At 39.7% G+C, this 21,733-nt stretch overlaps 1 protein-coding gene across 1 annotated transcript; it reads right to left on the bottom strand.

The window, feature by feature from the left end:
• Nucleotides 1–13,205, bottom strand: gatad1 (GATA zinc finger domain containing 1). Its single transcript, XM_060942953.1, has 5 exons — nt 12,846–13,205; nt 4,713–4,835; nt 4,561–4,620; nt 4,285–4,468; nt 1–4,204 (listed from the first exon to the last, which is right to left on the bottom strand). Exons 1-5 carry the CDS (start codon nt 13,023–13,025, stop codon nt 4,017–4,019), a joined length of 735 nt encoding a protein of 244 aa, XP_060798936.1. The 5' UTR covers nt 13,026–13,205; the 3' UTR covers nt 1–4,016.
• Nucleotides 13,206–21,733: the final 8,528 nt, after the last annotated feature.

Raw genomic sequence — 21,733 nt, 5'->3', positions numbered from 1 at the left:
TTTTTCCGTTTGACAAATTCTTTATTTACAATTATTAGTTTCTGCTTGAACAGCCAGCACAGAGGTCTGATCAACTATACAGAATTTGCAATTGTACATTACTAATATGGCATTAATCTTTCCAAAATGTGTCTAAGAAAATACCGTAAAATACCAAATAATAGCCCGGGCGATTATTTGTCTCAATCACATAAGAGACCCGGCGCGTATTAGAGACTAGGCGGCTATTTGGAACAGGCGATTAATTCCTTCTTCACAAATACCTTCCCCAAAATCTACCTCAAAACGGGGAAAAAAATCATTCTCAGATAGGCCTACTTTTAACCAGTATAACTTACAGTTTGTTTAGAGTTAGATTACAGATAGCACGGTGCCGACTTCGGGGAATTTTGAAGACGCAGAATGCATGTTCGCATGGCACAGTCGGGGTGGATAAAGGATAAATCACACACCTTTTCCTGTTAATGACTAGTTAAGCGCATGCTTTACAAAATAATCAAGAAACCACACCATTGTCTGTGCGCAGCACTGTGATTTAATTACTCTGCAAAGTTATGGTCACTTGCTATCACCCTCACCCATGCAGCCTCCACCCTTTGCGCTTCGCGATGTCTGTCAATCTGAAATTGCATGGAGGGCGCGACGCTGAAGCAACATAATTAGGGTGCGAAGTGTCAAACCAAAGGGTTTTTTCTTATGCTGAAAAATAAGTGACCTGCAGTGGCTACATACTGTCATCTTGCATTCTCACGTTTCTCTCCAAGACGTCTCCCTATTTGGCCGATATGAGCCTATTCCCCGAGTGAGTTGGTACGGTGGCTCGACCCCGTAGAAAACTTAAAGTTCGGATGAAAGTTAGTTGAATAGGTTACTGACTGTAGGCCTACATGTTGCCTGCCTGACGCGTGCTTCTGCCCAACTTGCACGACAGATTACTTGTTGAAAAGGCCCCTTGGATTAGATTGGCCGCGAGCAGACTGAAATGCATGTTAGAACGCTCTCACCTTTTTTGTAAAGCGTCTTCCAGATCCGAATGGGTAAGGGCAAGTGAAATGGTATAAGGTCTTTAATAAAACTCAGTGTGTGCTTTGACGCATGCATTCGGCAATTTAGGTCGTTTAACAGAAGCAGCAGTCCAACCTTGGAAACCCGCAGTCCTCAATGTCACCACACACGCTGGCTTTCGTTGGGTATACCCAAAGGGGTGGCTAACACATCTGTCAAAAGTTACGGAGTTGCATTCCTCAAGAAATATTACGGTAGACCAAGATTATAACATTGAAATGGCATGTTTATTATCACGTAACAAAATGTTGTAAACAGTATTATAGAAATAATTTCATTCATTCATTCATTCATTCATATTGTTTCGGTAGAAAACTATGCAATGCAAAATCGTTTAAACACCAGAAAACCAGAAAAGTGCTGGGCCTCAAGATTCTAGATAGAACGTTCGGACGCTTTTTTTTTTTTTTAGACCCCGGCGAGTATTCGGAACCGGCCTTTATTTGTCACAACACACGCGTACACCCGGCCGTTAAAGGGAACTCGGCGGTTAATTGGAACTCGGCTATTATTTGGTATTTTACGGTATGTGCTAGTTTTCATTTGTTGCCCAAATTGATAACCACAAAATGGTGGCCACACTAGGCTACCCCTATACTGACATCAGAATATTATACACAACCTCAATTCCAAAAAAAATTAGGACACTTTGTAAAACACAAATGAAAACAGAATGTGAATACTTGCACATCGTGGAAACTCTGTACTATTTTCAATTAAATATAAAAAGACAACATATCAAATGCTGAAACTGAGAAATTTTATTGTTTTTTGAAAAATATGTGCCCATTTTGAATTTGATGTTAGTAACACATTTCTGAAAAGTGGGGACAGGGCCAACAAAAGACTGGAAAAGCTGTGTAATGCTTTAAAAAAAAACACTACTTTGATTAATTGGCAACAGGTCAGTAACATAATTGGGTATAAAAAGAGCATCCCAGAGAGGCCAAGTCTCTCAGAAGTAAAGATGGGGAGGGGTTCACCACTCTGTGAAAGATTGAGCAATAATTTAAGAATAACGTCCCTCAATGTAAAATTGCAAAGAATTTGGGGATCACATCATCTGTAGTACGTAATCATTAAAAGAGTCAGAGAATCTGGAGAAATCTCTGTATGCAAGAGACAAGGCTGAAAACTGACACTGGATACCTGTGATCTTCAGGCCCTCAGGCGACACTGCATTAAAAGCAGACACGTGTCTGTAATGCAAATCAACGTATGGGCTCAGGAACACTTCAGAAAACCATCGTCTGTGAAAACAGTTCATTACTGCATCCACAAATGCAAGTTAAAATCAAATATTAACATCCAGAAGCACTGCCACCTTCTCTGGGCCTGAGATCATTTACAATGGACTGAGGCGAAGTGGAAAATTGTCCCGAGGTCTGACAAATCAAAATTAGAAATTCTTTTTAGAAATCATGGATACCACATTCTCCAGGCTAAAAAAGGAGAGGGAGTATCCAGCTTATCAGTCCACAGTGCAAAATCCAGCATCTGTGATGGTATGAGGGTGCATTAGGCTGCTGGGCCATAGAAGGTTCACGCTGCATGCTGCACGCTACACGTTCACGTGAAGAACCGGACCCTGGGCCATTAAACTTCATGCTTGGATGTTCACGTGTTGCGTCTGTTCTACTTTGACCGAGTAACCAACAATATGGACTCTTAAGATGACGACGATTGCCTCATTCTGCTTTTACTGAGACAGAGGAAGAGAAAAAGGAACAGAATTTGGAGCCGAGAACACTTCCTTCTGAGAGAAACCCGTGGTGAATTTCACCGAACATTCTATAATCTGCTTGACAATCCCGATGAAGAACTATTTTTCAATTATACCATTCAATTATATTTTTTCTGAAGTTTTCCCCTGAAAGCATAGCGTTATCTCCCTAGACCCGTTCTGATTGGCTGGCGCGGCGGTGACCGCATGCATTGACTGGAATTTCCGTCTTCACGCCTAGAAAAAAGTGTGCATGTTCATTTCACGCTTCACGCGTGAAGTGTGCAGCGTGCAACGTGAACGCCGTTCTATGGCCCAGAGCAAGTCATGCTACGTTTGTCCACTTTTCTTTACACGCGTGTAGCGTGCAGCGTGCAGCATGCAGCGTGAACCTTCTATGGCCCAGCAGCCTTAGTGCACATGGCATGGGTAGCTTGTACGTCTGGGAAGGCATCATTAATGCTGAATGATATATACACGTTTCAAAGCAATATGCTGCCATCCAGACAAAATCTTTTTTTTAGGGAAGGCCTTCCTTTTTTCAGCAAGACAATGCCAAACCACTTTCTGCATATATTAAAACTACATGGCTATGTAGTAAGAGAGTCCAGGTGCTAAACTGGCCTGCTTGCAGTCCTGACCTGTCTCCCTTTTAAAACATTTGGCACATTATGAAGCACAAAATACAACAAAGGAGACCCTGAACTGTTGAGCAACTGAAATTGTATATCAGGCAAGAATGGGACATTTCTCTTTCAAAACGACAGCAATTGGTCTCATCAGTTCCCAAACGTTTACAGAGTATTGTTAAAAGTAATGGTGATGCAACAGAATGGTAAACATGCACGTCCCAACTTTTTTGAAACGTGTTGCTGATATCAAATTGAAAATTAGCATATATTTTTCAAAAAACAATTTCTCGGTTTCAACATTTGATATGTTGTATTTGTACTATTTTCAATGAAATATAGGGTTTCCATGATTTGCAAATTATCGCATTGTTTTTATTTCCACTTTACATGGCGTCCCAAGTTTTTTGGAATTGGGTTTATATATATATATATATATATATATATATATATATATATATATATATATATATATATATATATATATATATGACACACAAATGCACAGGGAGAAAGAGCATTTTGCCTTTGACCTAATAAGCAATACAATGCTCCCTTTATTAATATTTAAATAGTGATTTCAGTTTATAAAGTTACAGTTAATTACAACCAACAGTTTCTTTGATTGCCACAGTAGGCGTAGGTCCAATATGGGTCCAAATGTAGCCTTTCTCTGGGCGAATAGGTATTGTTGGAAAGGGGGAGCTCCTTGACTTGAAATATTCTGATGGTGCATGGCAAACAAATTCAAGGTATTCCATTCTTCTGGGCAAATCCTCTTCTGGACCTGTATAGTTAAAAGACTTTTGTTTAGAAGTCATATTTATTGCCAGCGTACCTCTGAACATGAAAACTATGTGAACTTACCGACTATGTAAGTGCCTGGATCAAAGTGATCTCTTGGACTGGACTGTGTAGGGATCAGCCACGTTAATGCAGCACTTTTCTCGCAGTACTGATCCTGAACAAAGCCACGGATCTGTGCAAAATAAGGTTTACCATCCTCTTCGTCTATTACTTTTATCACATCCCCTATCTGATAGTAAACACCCTGATGGAAGAGAAAGCCATGAAGTTAGAGACCTGGAAAAAATGTATCCATTTTAAATCTCATTAGAGAAATGGACAAGTTGGTTTATGTACCTTGTAGAAGATCGACTCTGATGTGATTATGGTGGACACAGACTCAGGTGCTTTGATTGGCTGAGACGGAAAAGGAATAACTGGAATAACTCTCTCTAAATTTGACGGACTTCGCAAAAACGTAAAAATATTTCACCTTAAGGAGTGCTTACATTTTTTAGTTTAAAAATATGTCGTCTTCCTTTTCCTTTTGATGAAACTTTCTTCTCAGACGCAGGCGCCTTGTACTTGGTGCTTCTTAATCGTGCTGACCGCCTGTGGATTTCCTGTTTAGACTGTTTAGACACCAGAATACACACAAAAACATAGATCTTTTAGGTTCAATTAAATTAAAATATGCAATTAACTGACATGAAAACTTTATTTTAGGATGTTTTCACACTTTCAGCAAAGTGATAACTGAGAATATAAAACCTGCAATGAACCAAATTCAGATGACTTTCATAGATCAGTACAGCTCTTTTGTGGTTTATTTTGTGAATTAATTGATTTATGTCTTGTGAAAAAAAGTTTTATCAGTCTGCTTCATGTTTTGTTTTACAGCTGAAAGCTTGCTTACAAATTTGTCACCTTGGAGATAAAAACCAAATGATAAAATAGGCTAATGGCTGCCAGTGGGCTTGTGTGGTCCATCAGCAAATTAAACAGCATGAAGTGGCAGCATGACTGGCAAACTGAGAGACATTGCAGCACTAACAATTATGTTATTGAGCTTAAAGGGGACATGCCATACTTTTCAATGGTTTTACATTATTCTCCGAGATGTGTTTGTAAAGTTTTTAACCCTCACCTTGGTTCTTTTTCTCATGCCGTTTTAGCAGGGTATAAAAACCTTATCAGATAAGACAGGCTGATCTTGTGGCTGCACTAAAAGAAATCAAGCTTTCTGAGTTATGAGTCATTTAAAAAAAAAAACCTCATTTTGCACACATTTCAAATGCATATCGCTCATGTATGACAAAAGTCTACCATACAATGAATTAGTATTGATATGCAGGTGATTGGTCGAGAGATTCAGACTATTTCTCAATAATCACCTCGAGCGACTTGGCAACATGGCAGCCAATAATCACTGTAAGTGAGAACGAATTACAAATTATGAAAGAAAATGCTGTTCCTAAAAGCACTAAAGATTAGACTAAACGAAGTTTGGTCTAAAATTATTCAAAGGTAAGGTGGAATTGTGATTTATTTTATCTATTTCAAAACAAAGTATTTTATGCGACTCAGCATAGATAAGTGACAAGTCTGTGCCGTGCCGTTATTACATTTGCATGCCATTTTTGAAGTTTGAAATAACGGATTTATTTTAATAAGATTATGTTTTTAAAATAACCACCTGTGTATTTATACTAAAACAATTACAGTGGTGCTTGAAAGTCTATGAACCCTTTAGAATTTTCTATATTTCTGCATCAATAAGTCCTAAAAGTAGATAAGGAGAACCCGGTTAAACAAATGAGACAAAAATATTATACTTGGTCATTTATTTGAGGGAAATGATCCAATATTACATATCTGTGAGTGGCAAAAGTATGTGAACCTTTGCTTTCAGTATCTGGTGTGATCCCCTTGTGCAGCAATAACTGCAATTAAACGTTTCCGGTAACTGTTGATCAGTCCTGCACACCGGCTTGGAGGAATTTTAGCCCATTCCTCCGTACAGAACAGCTTCAACTCTGGGATGTTGGTGGGTTTCCTCACATGAACTGCTCACTTCTATATAGAAAGAAATGACTTGGAGTTTGAAATCGATGAGTACGGCACTCAGTGCATTTTCACTGAACTGTTTTCAAGTGGCGATGAGGGGAAAAAAAATCATCTTCGGCTGTGTATACCGGCCTCCTAATACAGAAATTCAACAGTTTAATGACCAATTGACAGAATGCCTGAATAAGATTAACAAAGAAAAGAGTATTTGCTACATCCTTGGCGATTATAATATAGACTTACTTAAAACCTCACATTCTCCTACTACTGACCACATTAATAACCTTTTCTCCTCCTCATTCTTCCCTCTTGTTTACAAGCCTACCAGAATTACCCCACATTCTGCTTCCTTAATCGATAATATATATATACACAAACACACTAAACACCAACTATATGGCTGGAATCATAGTCACAGACATATCAGATCACGTTCCAGTCTTTTTGATATCTGGAATTGAGGAGCTATTGACTGATATTAGGTATTTTTATCGTCAAATTAATGAAGCAAATAAACAAAAATTTATCGAATCCCTAACAGACACATCTTGGGAGTCCGTTTTGGATGAAACTGACACAGAAATGGCCTACGACAAATTTCTTAGTACATTTACTTCACTTTTTGACAAATCATTTCCAAAGAAAACTGCAAAATTAGGTCAACATTCCCACAGAAAACCATGGTTGACCCGTGGCCTGCTTAAGTCGATTAAGAAGAAAAACAAACTCTACGTGAAGTATGTTAGAAACCCAACGCCCCTGACAGAGTACCTACAAAGAATACAAAAACAAATTAAATCATACATTAAGAATTGTCAAAAAGAAATATCACAGCAAATTCACAGAAGCTTCTAATAATGTTAAGCAGACATGGAATGTAATTAATGGCTTGTTAAATCGCTACAATAGAACAAAAGCAGTCCCAAACAAAATACAAAACGGTTCCCAAATTATCACACATAAAAGTAAGATATCCGAAGAATTTAATTATTTTTTTGTTAATATTGGCCCTGCCCTAGAAAGCAAAATTCCCACCGTGGCGAAAGATCCACTTGATTACATCAAGACTCATCTGAATAGTCAATTGACATCTTTTGAACCACCTTCCACTGCCGAAGATATAATACGCAATCTGAAAGATTCCACTGCTGGACATGACGAAATTAGTCCTAAAATATTAAAGATATCCCTCCCCCATATTATTTGTCCTCTTACGCATATTTTAACTTTATCAGTTCAAAATGGCGTGGTGCCTAAATCAACTAAAATTGCAAAAGTGATTCCTATTTTTAAAAGCAATGATTCTATCTCAGTTAATAATTACCACCCAATTTCACTTCTACCCTGCATATCTAAGATTCTCGAGAAATTAATATACAATCGTCTTTTGAAACATTTAAACCAAAACGATATTCTGTACAAACACTAATATGGTTTTAGAAAGGGATACTCTACCTCAATGGCACTTATACAATTAATGGATAGAATTACTTCGGCTATTGACAATAGAGAATTTACCATAGGAATCTTTCTAGGCTTATCCAAAGCGTTTGACACGGTAAACCATTCTATTCTTCTTAAAAAGCTAAAAAAAAAATAAAAATACAGCATTAACGACACAGCACTTAAATGGTTTATTAGTTACCTATCTGACAGACAACAGTATGTTGCTCTCAATGAAATCATGTCATCATGCAAACCAGTAAATTGTGGAGTTCCTCAGGGATCAATTCTTGGACCTTTATTGTTTTTAATCTATGTTAACAACCTTGCTGAAGCATCTTCAATTATCTTTTTTATTTTATTTGCCGACGATACAAATCTTTTCCTTTCACACGCAGACTTTGATTCTTTAATACGACTAGCCAACCAAGAATTAGAAAAAGTCATTACTTGGTTTGAAGTCAACAAGCTGTCCGTTAATGTTAAAAAGACGTACTACCTTATCCTTTGTAGATAAAACAAGACGTACAATAGAAAAAATGCCAATATTTTCTTAAAGAACCTTCCCCTCTCCCAAGAATGTCAGGCAAAATTCCTAGGAATACTGATTGACGATCGATTGACATGGAAGGCCCACATTGCTATGCTAGTAAATAAAATTTCAAAAACTATCGGGATCATGGGAAAAATTAGACAGACACTTTCTAACACAGAGAACCCTTATTACTATATATATATATATATATATATATATATATATATATATATTAGTGCTGTCAAAAATGTCGCGTTATTAACGCGTTAACTTGACTCAATTTTAAGGGCGATAATTTTTTTATCGCGAGATTAACGCTCTGTGACATGATGTAGGTTTTTCATAAGCTTTTGAAACTGCCAGGAACTTGGAACAGAGACTTTGCTTAGAAAACCGATAGCAGCTAGACTGTAATGCCACGCCCCGCACAGCCAGAGTCCTCTGCCCTCCTCCCTCAAAGAACCAGCGCGGGCAGGGCGCGCTAGTAGAGATGGGATTTATGGCTCTTTGATGGGATCCGCATCTTTGTGATCCGTTCTTTGAAAAGAGCCGTTCAAAAGACTGGCTCATTTGGCTCTTTTTAAATATTTATTCAGTTTTAAGAAGACAGCGTCTAAAGAAGCCAGATCCCTCTGAACTGTAAACTCAATGCTATCCCAGAAATCCTTCCTGTAATATGCAAATTTGGCCGCCTCTGATTGGACAGCGCGACGCATCAACAGGCAGAAAGTGTAAAAGTACAAAATGTGTTAAGTGAGCTGAAACAGTAAAGATCAGATTCAATGCAATATTTATCAACGAACAACTTAAACTTAATATAATAGTGTACTTTATATTATAATCAAGCATGTCAAGCCTACCGTCACTGTGTAACCTCTCTCTCTTTAGTTGTAGACTAACTCAAACAGTAGATCATTTCACTCATGGTTCTCTTGCTAGCCCCGCGCCGGTGCTCGGCTTAGGTTTCACTTTGCAGTGGCTGTGTCAAGACGTGTTATGCTTTGCAATAAAAAAAAAAAAAACATTGGTACAAAGCAAGCCCATTCACTTTTTTATGCTGATAAGAGAATTACAATGTTTTTTTTATGTGACAAAAATGTGCGATTAAATTGCGATTAATCGCGAGTTAACTATGACTGTCGCGACATTAATCGCGATTAAATATTTTAATCGCTTGACAGCACTAATATATAACAGTTTAATCTACCCTTACCTCATCTATTGTAATATTGTTTGGGGATGTGCCTACAGAACTTTCCTTCACCCTATATTAATACTACAAAAAAAAAAAAAAATTGTACATATTGCCACCGGTTCCAGTGCCACTCACTCATCACCACTGTTTGAAAAGCTTAGAATTTTGAATATTTTGGATATTAACAGATTTCAACTAGCTCTTTTCACAGCTCAATTCATAAATCTCAATCTGCCTGACATTTTTGACAGCTTTCTTAATTTTCGTTCAGTTTCATAATTATCTAACTCGCCAAAGCACCCAATTACACATTCCCCTATTCAGAACTTCCTTGGCCCAAACGAGTGTGAAATACAAATGTATCAATGTATGGAATGATCTTCCCCTCTCCCGAAAGAATTTTACCTCTATGATAACTTTCAAACGTAACCTTAAAAACCATCTGCTATCCAATCCCAACCACTTCTAAATCCTCCATTTCATCATATGTACTTATTTAGGTTTTTGATTTATAGTATGTTATTAGAATGCCTTTTCGTCTTGTATTATTTTTTGTTCTTGTTATTGATTTAATTGTATATGCTTATTTTGCAATCCATTGAACTGTATTAGATTTTTGTTACATCTATGTTCTTCGAATTCATCTGAGAATTATCTCATTAGTATTGTGATAGTATTTGTTTAGTTTAAAGGAGGAGGGCTTAGCATAAGCCTTGTTAGGCTTCTTCTCTCCTCCTGCACTTTTTCTTTTATTCATTTCATTACTTCACTGTTTATGTTTTTTTGTGCGAATAAATAAACAAACTGCTTCAGGTCCTTCCACAACATTTCAATTGGATTAAGGTCAGGATTTTGACTTGGCCATTCCAAAACATTAACCATTAACATAATAAAACATTAACTTCTTTAACCATTCTTTGGTAGAACGACTTGTGTGCTTAGGGTCGTTGTCTTGCTGCATGACCCACCTTCTCTTGAGATTCAGTTCATGGACAGATGTCCTGACATTTTCCTTTAGAATTCGCTGGTATAATTCAGAATTCATTGTTCCATCAATGATGGCAAGCCATCCTGGCCCAGATGGGTTAAGGGTTAGATCTTCCATTTGGCATCTTTCTCAAATTTTAACAGTGAGTAAACTAAATAATCTAACTCCAGCCTTAGCAGAATTGTTTGAGCAGACGATAACTGCGCAAATTTGCGGCATTTCGTATTAAGGTACTTGTTGCTACACATGTGTTATTCCACAAAGATGGTGGACACAGCTAAATCAGACAGGGTCATGGGATATGTGATGTCATGTGCAAATGGTCGGTCATATGTTCATATTGTACGCAAGATACATGCACTTTTGTAACTGGCCTGTTCCCTTGCTCTGGTTATTACAGACTGAGAAGGTAACAGTCCACTCTGAGAGGCCCAGAAAGTCCCCAAGTCACAGGGACATGACATATTTCAAAAACAACAAGAAGAGTTTTCATGACATGGCCCCTTTAAATAGTTTGGCAGTAAAAGTTGGTGATAACATCAACAATAGTTGCTGTACACTATGGTCGCATGATGTGTAATGTATGTATGCATTATCGCTATCCAACACCCATTTACAGTGGTGCTTGAAAGTTTGCGAACCCTTTAGAATTTTCTACATTTCTGCATAAATGACCTAAAACATCATCAGATTTTCACACAAGTCCTAAAAGTAGATAAAGAAAACCCAGTTAAACAAATGAGACAAAAATATTATACTTGGTCATTTATTTATTGAGGAAAATGATCCAATATTACATATCTGTGAGTGGCAAAAGTATGTGAACCTCTAGGATTAGCAGTTAATTTGAAGGTGAAATTAGAGTCAGGTGTTTTCAATCAATGGGATGACAATCAGGTGTGAGCAGGCACCCTGTTTTATTTAAAGAACAGGGATCTATCAAAGTCTGATCTTCACAACACATGTTTGTGGAAGTGTATCATGGCACGAACAAAGGAGGAGATTTCTGAGGACCTCAGAAAAAGCGTTGTTGATGCTTATCAGGCTGGAAAAGGTTACAAAACCATCTCTAAAGAGTTTGGACTCCACCAACCCACAGTCAGACAGATTGTGTACAAATGGAGGAAATTCAAGACCATTGTTACCCTCCCCAGGAGTGGTCGACCAACAAAGATCACTCCAAGAGCAAGGCGTGTAATAGTCGGTGAGGTCACAAAGGACCCCAGGGTAACTTCTAAGCAACTGAAGGCCTCTTTCACATTGGCTAATGTTAATGTTCATAAGTCCACCATCAGGAGAACACTGAACAACAATGGTGTGCATGGCAGGGTTGCAAGGAGAAAGCCACTGCTCTCCAAAAAAAAAAAAAAAAAGTGTTGCTCATCTGCAGTTTGCTGAAGATCATGTGGACAAGCCAGAAGGCTATTGGAAAAATGTTTTGTGGATGGATGAGACCAAAATAGAACTTTTTGGTTTAAATGAAAAAGCGTTATGTTTGGAGAAAGGAAAACACTGCATTCCAGCATAAGAACCTTATCCCATCTGTGAAACATGGTGGTGGTAGTATCATGGTTTGGGCCTGTTTTGCTGCATCTGGGCCAGGACGGCTTGCCATCATTGATGGAACAATGAATTCTGAATTATACCAGCGAATTCTAAAGGAAAATGTCAGGACATCTGTCCATGAACTGAATCTCAAGAGAAGGTGGGTCATGCAGCAAGACAACGACCCTCAGCACACAAGTCGTTCTACCAAAGAATGGTTAAAGAAGAATAAAGTTAATGTTTTGGAATGGCCAAGTCAAAGTCCTGACCTTAATCCAATCGAAATGTTGTGGAAGGACCTGAAGCGAGCAGTTCATGTGAGGAAACCCACCAACATCCCAGAGTTGAAGCTGTTCTGTATGGAGGAATGGGCTAAAATTCCTCCAAGCCGGTGCGCAGGACTGATCAACAGTTACCGGAAACGTTTAGTTGCAGTTATTGCTGCACAAGGGGGTCACACCAGATACTGAAAGCAAAGGTTCACATACTTTTGCCACTCACAGATATGTAATATTGGATCATTTTCCTCAATAAATAAATGACCAAGTATAATATTTTTGTCTCATTTGTTTAACTGGGTTCTCTTTATCTACTTTTAGGACTTGTGTGAAACTCCTTATGATGTTTTAGGTCATATTTATGCAGAAATATAGAAAATTCTAAAGGGTTCACAAACTTCCAAGCACCACTGGTTCTGAAAAACAAAATGTCCTTCTACTCCTTGCTTTCTTCTTTCCAGAAGTTTCCTGGCTGTTATTTTTAACCATTTTGAATTGTATCACACCCATAATCCAGTGCTGCACATATTGGGTCTGAGTTCTAAAGAAGTTGTGACGTGAAAACATCATGAAACACCACTGTGTGCAAACCTGCTTCCCCCCGCCATTACTCTGCTGTGTGCTGGAGGACAGTGCCAGCCCTGACGCTCCTGTGATGCTGCTTTTAGCTGTACAGTTGTTACAGAGGATTTCTCCCTGATTTCCTTTTTTCCACATCGACGACGAGTTCGTCTTGCAGACAGCACAACATGGCTTTAACCCCAGCGGCATCGTTTCATACGCAGGAAAGAAAGAAAAACAAACCTCAAAAGTCTTGCGACCTCTGCTGCTTTCTGAAAACACGTTTATGTTACAGAAACCTACAAAAAACAGTGAACCTAATCATAGTTTTCCTGAAATATTAAAAACAAAAACAATACAGTACATCATCTACACAGCGCAAAAATCGCTCTTCCGGGTTACAACTTCCGGGTCATCCAGCAGAGCCTTTAAAATAAAAGACGTGTTCAAGACAGTGTCTTGTAAAAGTATTCATGCGCTTGGTGTTCGTCCTGTTTTGTTGCATTACAAGCTGGAGTTAAAATGAATTATTGGAGGATTAGCACCATTTGATTTACACAACATGCCTACCACTTTAAAGATGCAATTTTTTTTTTGTGACGAAAATAATAATTGAGATAGAAAAAAAAATCCCAGAAATCTGGAGTGTGCATAGGTATGAAACCCCTAAATAAGGCCTGGTCCAACCAGTTCACTTCATAAGTCACATAATTACTTGATTAAGATCCACATGTGTGCAATCAAGGTGTCACATGATGTCTGTATCAATCAACCTGTTCTGGAAGGACCCTGACTCTGGTCTTAGGAGGTTAAAACTCATCTCATCTCATTATCTGTAGCCGCTTTATCCTGTTCTACAGGGTCGCAGGCAAGCTGGAGCCTACCCCAGCTGACTACGGGCGAAAGGCAGGGTACACCCTGGACAAGTCGCCAGGTCATCACAGGGCTGACACATAGACACAGACAACCATTCACACTCACATCACACCTACGGTCAATTTAGAGTCACCAGTTAACCTAACCTGCATGTCTTTGGACTGTGGGGGAAACCGGAGCACCCGGAGGAAATCCACGCGGACACGGGGAGAACATGTAAACTCCACACAGAAAGGCCCTCGCCGGCCACAGGGCTCAAACCCGGACCTTCTTGCTGTGAGGCGACAGCGCTAACCACTACACCATCGTGCTGCCCAGGTTAAAACTCTCTCTAGCATATTGGGTAAATCTACAAGGGCATGAAGCTACACATCCTACAAAACTGGTGTTAGAGGAATGCTGGGAATATGGGTGCACTGCGAACTGTAGTTTTGGATGGAACAGCAATAAAGAGGCAGAAGACATGGGAATCAGTACTTAATCTAGAAACTAAAAACATAGCCAAGACAACATTTTATCAAAGTGTACAGCAGTATTTAGAAATCATGTATGATGATACAGTACAAATATTCACAGATGCATCCAAAGAACCAGCAGGTAAAACAGGGGTGGCTATATATATTCCTAAATACAATGTTACAATTCAAAAAAGAACCTCAGACTACCTCTCAATCTTCTCTGCAGAGGTGATGGCCATCATAATGGCACTTCAGTGGGTAGAAGAAGTTAAGCCATATAAAACAGTTATCTGTTCAGACTCTATGTCCTCCCTAACAAGCATCCAGACTGGGAAATCTGCGTGCAGACAGGATCTTTTAGATGAAGTTCACCAGATGATTTTCAGAATAACTCAGCTAAAACTCATTTTACAGTTCACTTGGGTTCCAGCACATACAGGGATTGGAGGCAATGCGAAGGTAGACAAGTTGGCAAAAGAAGCACTTAAATCAGAGCAAGTAGAAGTACAGGTTCCACTTAGCAAATCAGAATTTAAAGCAATAATCAAAGAAGGTATTCAGAAACTTTGGCAAGACAAATGGGATAAGGGGGAGAAAGGTAGGCATTTATATGGTATTCAACAAGCGGTAACAGTTAAAAAGATCAGCTCATTCACACGACAGGAGGAAACCTGGTTCACCAGGCTAAGAATAGGACACACAGGACTGAACAGCGGTCTATATGCAATAGGGAAACATGAGACGGGAATGTGCCCATACTGCAGAGAAACAGAAACCGTGAAGCATGTACTTCTGACATGTAGGCAGTACTCTGAAGAGAGAGAACATCTTAAGAGGGTAACAAAGAACTCTGCCACATTGAGCAACCTACTGAGTCTACCTGGAACACAGTTTACAGCCAAAGCAGAAATAGATTTTCTGAAAAAAAAAAAAACCACAACTAGCAAGAAGAATTTAGCATTAGTTAGTTAGTTAGTTAGTTAGTTAGTTAGTTAGTTCGGGGCGGCACGGTGGTGTAGTGGTTAGCGCTGTCGCCTCACAGCAAGAAGGTCCGGGTTCGAGCCCCATGGCCGGCGAGGGCCTTTCTGTGTGGAGTTTGCATGTTCTCCCTGTGTCCGCGTGGGTTTCCTCCGGGTGCTCCGGTTTCCCCTACAGTCCAAAGACATGCAGGTTAGGTTAACTGGTGACTCTAAATTGACCGTAGGTGTGAGTGTGAATGGTTGTCTGTGTCTGTGTGTCAGCCCTGTGATGACCTGGCGACTTCTCCAGGGTGTACCCCGCCTTTCGCCCGTAGTCAGCTGGGATAGGCTCCAGCTTGCCTGCGACCCTGTAGAACAGGATAAAGCGGCTACAGATAATGAGTTAGTTAGTTTTGCTAATTTAGTTATTTACTGACGTCCCAATGTGATCACACCTCAGTCCAGTAGACGGCGGTAATGCATGAAGCTTGCAAGCTGCCAATAAAAATCACAGAAGAAGAAGAAGACCCTGACTCTGCAACACTACTAAGCAAGCAACATGAAAACCAAGGAGCCTCCAAACAGGTCAGAAACAAAGTTGTGGAGAAGTATAGATCAGGGTTGGGTTATACAACCCCGATTCCAAAAAGGTTGGGACAAAGTACAAATTGTAAATAAAAACGGAATGCAATAATTTACAAATCTCAAAACTGATATAGTATTCACAATAGAACATAGACAACGTACCAAATGTCGAAAGTGAGACATTTTGAAATTTCATGCCAAATATTGTCTCATTTGAAATTTCATGACAGCAACACATCTCAAAAAAGTTGGGACAGGGGCAATAAGAGACTGGAAAAGTTAAAGGTACAAAAAAGGAACAGCTGGAGGACCAAATTGCAACTCATTAGGTCAATTGGCAATAGGTCATTAACATGACTGGGTATAAAAAGAGCATCTTGGAGTGGCAGCGGCTCTCAGAAGTAAAGATGGGAAGAGGATCACCAATCCCCCTAATTCTGCGCTGACAAATAGTGGAGCAATATCAGAAAGGAGTTCGACAGTGTAAAATTGCAAAGAGTTTGAACATATCATCATCTACAGTGCATAATATCATCAAAAGATTCAGAGAATCTGGAAGAATCTCTGTGCGTAAGGGTCAAGGCCAGAAAACCATACTGGGTGCCCATGATCTTCGGGCCCTTAGACGGCACTGCATCACATACAGGCATGCTTCTGTATTGGAAATCACAAAATGGGCTCAGGAATATTTCCAGAGAACATTATCTGTGAACACAATTCACCGTGCCATCCGCCGTTGCCAGCTAAAACTCTATAGTTCAAAGAGGAAGCCGTATCTAAACATGATCCAGAAGCGCAGACGTCTTCTCTGGGCCAAGGCTCATTTAAAATGGACTGTGGCAAAGTGGAAAACTGTTCTGTGGTCAGACGAATCAACATTTGAAGTTCTTTATGGAAATCAGGGATGCCGTGTCATTCGGGCTAAAGAGGAGAAGGACGACCCAAGTTGTTATCAGCGCTCAGTTCAGAAGCCTGCATCTCTGATGGTATGGGGTTGCATTAGTGCATGTGGCATGGGCAGCTTACACATCTGGAAAGACACCATCAATGCTGAAAGGTATATCCCGGTTCTAGAGCAACATATGCTCCCATCCAGACGACGTCTCTTTCAGGGAAGACCTTGCATTTTCCAACATGACAATGCCAAACCACATACTGCATCAATTACAGCATCATGGCTGCGTAGAAGAAGGGTCCGGGTACTGAACTGGCCAGCCTGCAGTCCAGATCTTTCACCCACACAAAACATTTGGCGCATCATAAAACGGAAGATACGACAAAAAAGACCTAAGACAGTTGAGCAACTAGAATCCTACATTAGTCAAGAATGGGTTAACATTCCTATCCCTAAACTTGAGCAACTTGTCTCCTCAGTCCCCAGACATTTACAGACTGTTGTAAAGAGAAAAAGGGATGTCTCACAGTGGTAAACATAGCCTTGTCCCAACTTTTTTGAGATGTCTTGTTGTTATGAAATTTAAAATCACCTAATTTTTCTCTTTAAATGATACATTTTCTCAGTTTAAACATTTGATATGTCATCTATGTTCTATTCTGAATAAAATATGGAATTTTGAAACTTCCACATCATTGCATTCCGTTTTTATTTACAATTTGTACTTTGTCCCAACTTTTTTGGAATCGGGGTTGTAAAATAAAAATTAAAAAAATCCCAAACTTTGAATATCCCACGGAGCACCATTAAATTCATCTATCCATCCATTACCTGTAGCCGCTTATCCTGTTCCACAGGGTTGCAGGCAAGCTGGAGCCTATCCCAGCTGACTACGGGCGAAAGGCGGGGTACACCCTGGACAAGTCGCCAGGTCATCACAGGGCTGACACATAGACACAGACAACCATTCACACTCACATTCACACCTACGGTCAATTTAGAGCCACCAGTTAACCTAACCTGCATGTCTTTGGACTGTGGGGGAAACCGGAGCACCCAGAGGAAACCCACACAGACACGGGGACAACATGCAAACTCCACACAGAAAGGCCCTCGCCGGTCACTGGGCTCGAACCCAGGACCTTCTTGCTGTGACGCGACAGTGCTCACCATTAAATCCATTATAGCAAAATAGAAAGAATATTTCTCCACTACAAATCTGATGAGAAAAGACCGCCCACCAAAAATCACAGACCAGATAAGGAGTGCATTAAAGACACCAAAGATAACACTGAAGGAGCTGCAAAGATCCACAGCAGAGATGGGAGTATCTGTCCATAGGACTGCTTTAAGCCGTATGCACCACAGAGTGGGGCTTTGTGGAAGAGTGGCCAAAAAAAAGTAATTGCTTAAGAAAATACGTTTGGAGTTCACCCAACAGCATGTGGCAGATTCCCCAAATACATGGAAGAAGATTGTCTGTCAAATTCGACTAAAATTGATCTTTTTGTCCATCATGGAAAATGCTATGTGTGGCGCAAACCCAACACCCTGAGAACACCATTCCTACAGTGAAGCATGGTGGTGGCAACATCATGCTGTGGGGATATTTTTCATCTGCAGGGACAGGAAAGCTGGTCAGGACTGAAGGAAAGATGGATGGCACTAAATACAATTCTGGAAGAAAACCTGTTTGAGTCAGCCAGAGGTTTGAGACTGGGACGAAGGTTCACATTCCAGCAAGACAAGGACCCTAAACATACTGCTAAAGCTACATTGGAGTGGTTTAAAAATAAACAATTAAATGTCTTGGAATGCCCTAATCAAAGCCCAGACCTCAATCCAATTGAGAATCTGTGGCATAACCTGAAGATTGCTGTACACCAACGCAACCCATCTAACTTGAAGGAGTTGGAGCAGGTTTGCCCTGAGGAATCGGCAAAAATCCCAGTGGCTAGCTGTGCTAAGGGTGGCACAGTGGTGTAGTGGTTAGTGCTGTTGCCTCATAGCAAGAAGGTCATGGGTTTGAGCCCAGCGCCTGACGAGGGCCTTTCTATGTGGAGTTTGCATATTCTCCCTGTGTCTGCGTGGGTTTTCTCCCACAGTCCTAAGACATGCAGGTTAGGCTAATTGGTGGCTCTAAATTGACCGTAGGTGTGAATGGTTGTGTATCTCTATGTGTCAGTCCTGTGATGACCTAGTGACTTGTCCAGGGTGTACCCTGCCTTTTGCCCATAGTCAGCTGTGATAGGCTCCAGCTTGCCTGCGACCCTGTAGAACAGGATAAGCAGCTACACATAATGGATAGATAGATGTGCTAAGCTAATAGAGACATACCCCAAGAGACTTGCAGCTGTAATTGCAGCAAAAGCTGGCTCTACAAAGTATTGACTTGGGGGAGTGTGAATATGCACACTCCAGATTTCTGTTTTTTCATCTTAATTATTGTTTTTCATCTCATCTCATTATCTCTAGCCGCTTTATCCTGTTCTACGGGGTCGCAGGCAAGCTGGAGCCTATCCCAGCTGACTACGGGCGAAAGGCGGGGTACACCCTGGACAAGTCGCCAGGTCATCACAGGGCTGACACATAGACACAGACAACCATTCACACTCACATCTACAGTCAATTTAGAGTCACCAGTTAACCTAACCTGCATGTCTTTGGACTGTGGGGGAAACCGGAGCACCCAGAGGAAACCCACGCAGACATGGGGAGAACATGTAAACTCCGCACAGAAAGGCCCTTGCCGGCCACGGGGCTCGAACCTGGACCTTCTTGCTGTGAGGCGACAGCGCTAACCACTACACCACTGTGCCGCCCTATTATTGTTTTTGTCACACAAAAAAAATCACCTTTAAAGTGGTAGGCATGTTGTGGAAATCAAATGGTGCTAACCCCCCAAAATCCATTTTAATTCCAGCTTTTAATGTGACAAAGCAGGACAAACACCAAGGGGGATGAATACTTTTGCAAGACACTGTATTTTACAAAATATTGTGTAAATTCCCTCCAACTTAAATATAAATAGAGCTCTCTCTCACTCTCTTTATATATTTTCTCTACTTATATATTTTATATACAGTATTATACATCATTTTTTCATACAAACTTTACTATAGATTTCTATTTTATGACTTCTACACTATCGAGTCAGTACAAAACCATTTTAGAGTTCCAAATGTTCATTTTCTAGCACAAAATTAAATGTTACAGGAAAAAAAAAAGTTTGTATCTGAGCAGCATATGACATGAGACCACTTTTCAGATTAAAAAAGAAAACATGATGAAGGTTGCTGGGTTTTGGTGCAAAATGAAGAAGCGAGTATGACAGTCAAAGTGTCCAGAAGAACTGTGGCTGGTTCTGGAAGATGCTCAGTAAAACTACAGCTCATTTCCTTATAAAACTGCACTCACCGTACCTGAGACTGCTATTTTTTTTTAAAGCAAAGGGTCATCTCACACCAAATATTGACTTCGTTTCATTTATTATAGCTCACTGCTATTTATAGTATTTTGGTCTACAGCATTTCTTTATGTGCTTTTGCACAGTACTATCCCCCACCCACCCAGACACACACAGTGTGCATACGTGTGTGTGTGTGAGATTTCAGGCAGTGCTCTCCTGCACATCATCAAAACTCGATTCTTTTGGAAAATCTTCAATGTTCATCCCTCCAGTCCAGTTCTAGACTCTAAACAAGGTGCACTGAAGGTGGCTTGTGGTGACACCTTACATTGTGTATTCCTTTGTCAGCCAACTGTATCTATAATGACAAGTGCTAATCATATTCACTAGTTTACCTTTTTCCCACAGCAAAGCATGTTTTTTTTAAAATCCCTCCCTGTCCAGACATGCAGTTATGATAGAACTATTTATTGCTCCAAAGAATCAGTGCAATTATCATGAAGGCACAAGGTGCCACTGGGAGTGTTGCAGTGATGAACAATTTCAGCACTTAAGAGATCCCACAGACAAGGGAAGTGCTAAGTGCTCTGATACATTATCGCATGCTACATCTATAGGGTAGTACAAGAAAGGTCTTGCATCCTGAGTTACAATCTAGAAATGAGACCAACATACACATCTTTCACCTAAATTGCTGTCTTGGTGGTAGTCCAATTTTTCCCTGTAAACATGTGATTTCTGTTAAAAGAGAAACTAACACATGAATTAAGCAGAAGAATACTTCTCACAACAAAAATCAAAAATAATTTGCAATTTAAGAATTTCAGTAGGATTACTTGTATTCTAAGTCCAGCAAGAATTCTTATGTGGATTTTGTCTGTGTTTATCGGTCAACATACGTTTTGTTCACTGGCTGCTTTCATAGTGCATGTAAAATGTATTCCAGCAAAAAGAAAGAAAGAAAAGTAACTTCAAGACTACTGTATTGCTGCAGTTTGCATTATTTATTCCACATACAAGTGTCTAGGGAAAATATTAAAGAACTAACTGTCCATCAGCACACTCAATCAAATAAAGACACCAATGACAGTACAACATAATTTTGAAAATTAGCACAAAATGATAAAACATCAACTAAATGATACAATACAACTCAGGAAGAAAACACCCTTTGATAAGGTTACTGTTTTACCCACATTTTCAACAGTTTCTGTTCAGCAAGCACAGCCTGGGCTCACCGTATCCCAACTAACACAACATTCAAGCCTTGAGACCCCATATGCACAACTTAAGCCAAAAGATTAAATTACTAATTGTAGTTACTAAAAAAGGAGGGGTGCAGATAAGCCAGCATGGTAGCAGAAGACAAAAACACAGGACCTGGGAGAAAAGTTCATACAATTAATTAATTAATACTGAGATAATGTAGTGAAAAGCATCAAGCTGAAAGTAGTGAGAAATAACATTCAAACAACAATCTTTCATTTAAACTGCTTTAAAATATTTAAAAGTACATAAGCAAATATGAAAGAGAGATGAACCAAGTTTGTAAACCATGTCCTTCACTTTCCAATGTATTTAATTTATGGATCCTAGTAAAGTTCCTGTTATTTGTTTAAAGAAACAACTACACATGTTGTATTTGCTATTGTTCTGCCAGTAACCCTGACCTTTCACCTTTTAACCTGTTATAATGTAATAATGTAAATTAAAACAAAATGAATGATCCTCTCCAT

This window comes from Neoarius graeffei, chromosome 16, assembly GCF_027579695.1.
Source record: "Neoarius graeffei isolate fNeoGra1 chromosome 16, fNeoGra1.pri, whole genome shotgun sequence".
NCBI lineage: Eukaryota > Metazoa > Chordata > Actinopteri > Siluriformes > Ariidae > Neoarius > Neoarius graeffei.
The sequence above is the reverse complement of the archived record's forward strand: the minus strand, read 5'-3'. Positions and strand labels throughout refer to the sequence as shown.

Coding starts and splice junctions, on each gene's coding strand:
- gatad1 (XM_060942953.1), bottom strand. CDS start 13,025: ATGCCGCTGGGGTTAAAGCCATGTTGTGCTGTCTGCAAGACGAACTCG. Junction 4,836..12,845: donor GTAATGGCGGGGGGAAGCAG/GTTTGCACACAG, acceptor GTGTCTAAACAG/TCTAAACAGGAAATCCACAG. Junction 4,621..4,712: donor ATATTTTTAAACTAAAAAAT/GTAAGCACTCCT, acceptor TTTCCGTCTCAG/CCAATCAAAGCACCTGAGTC.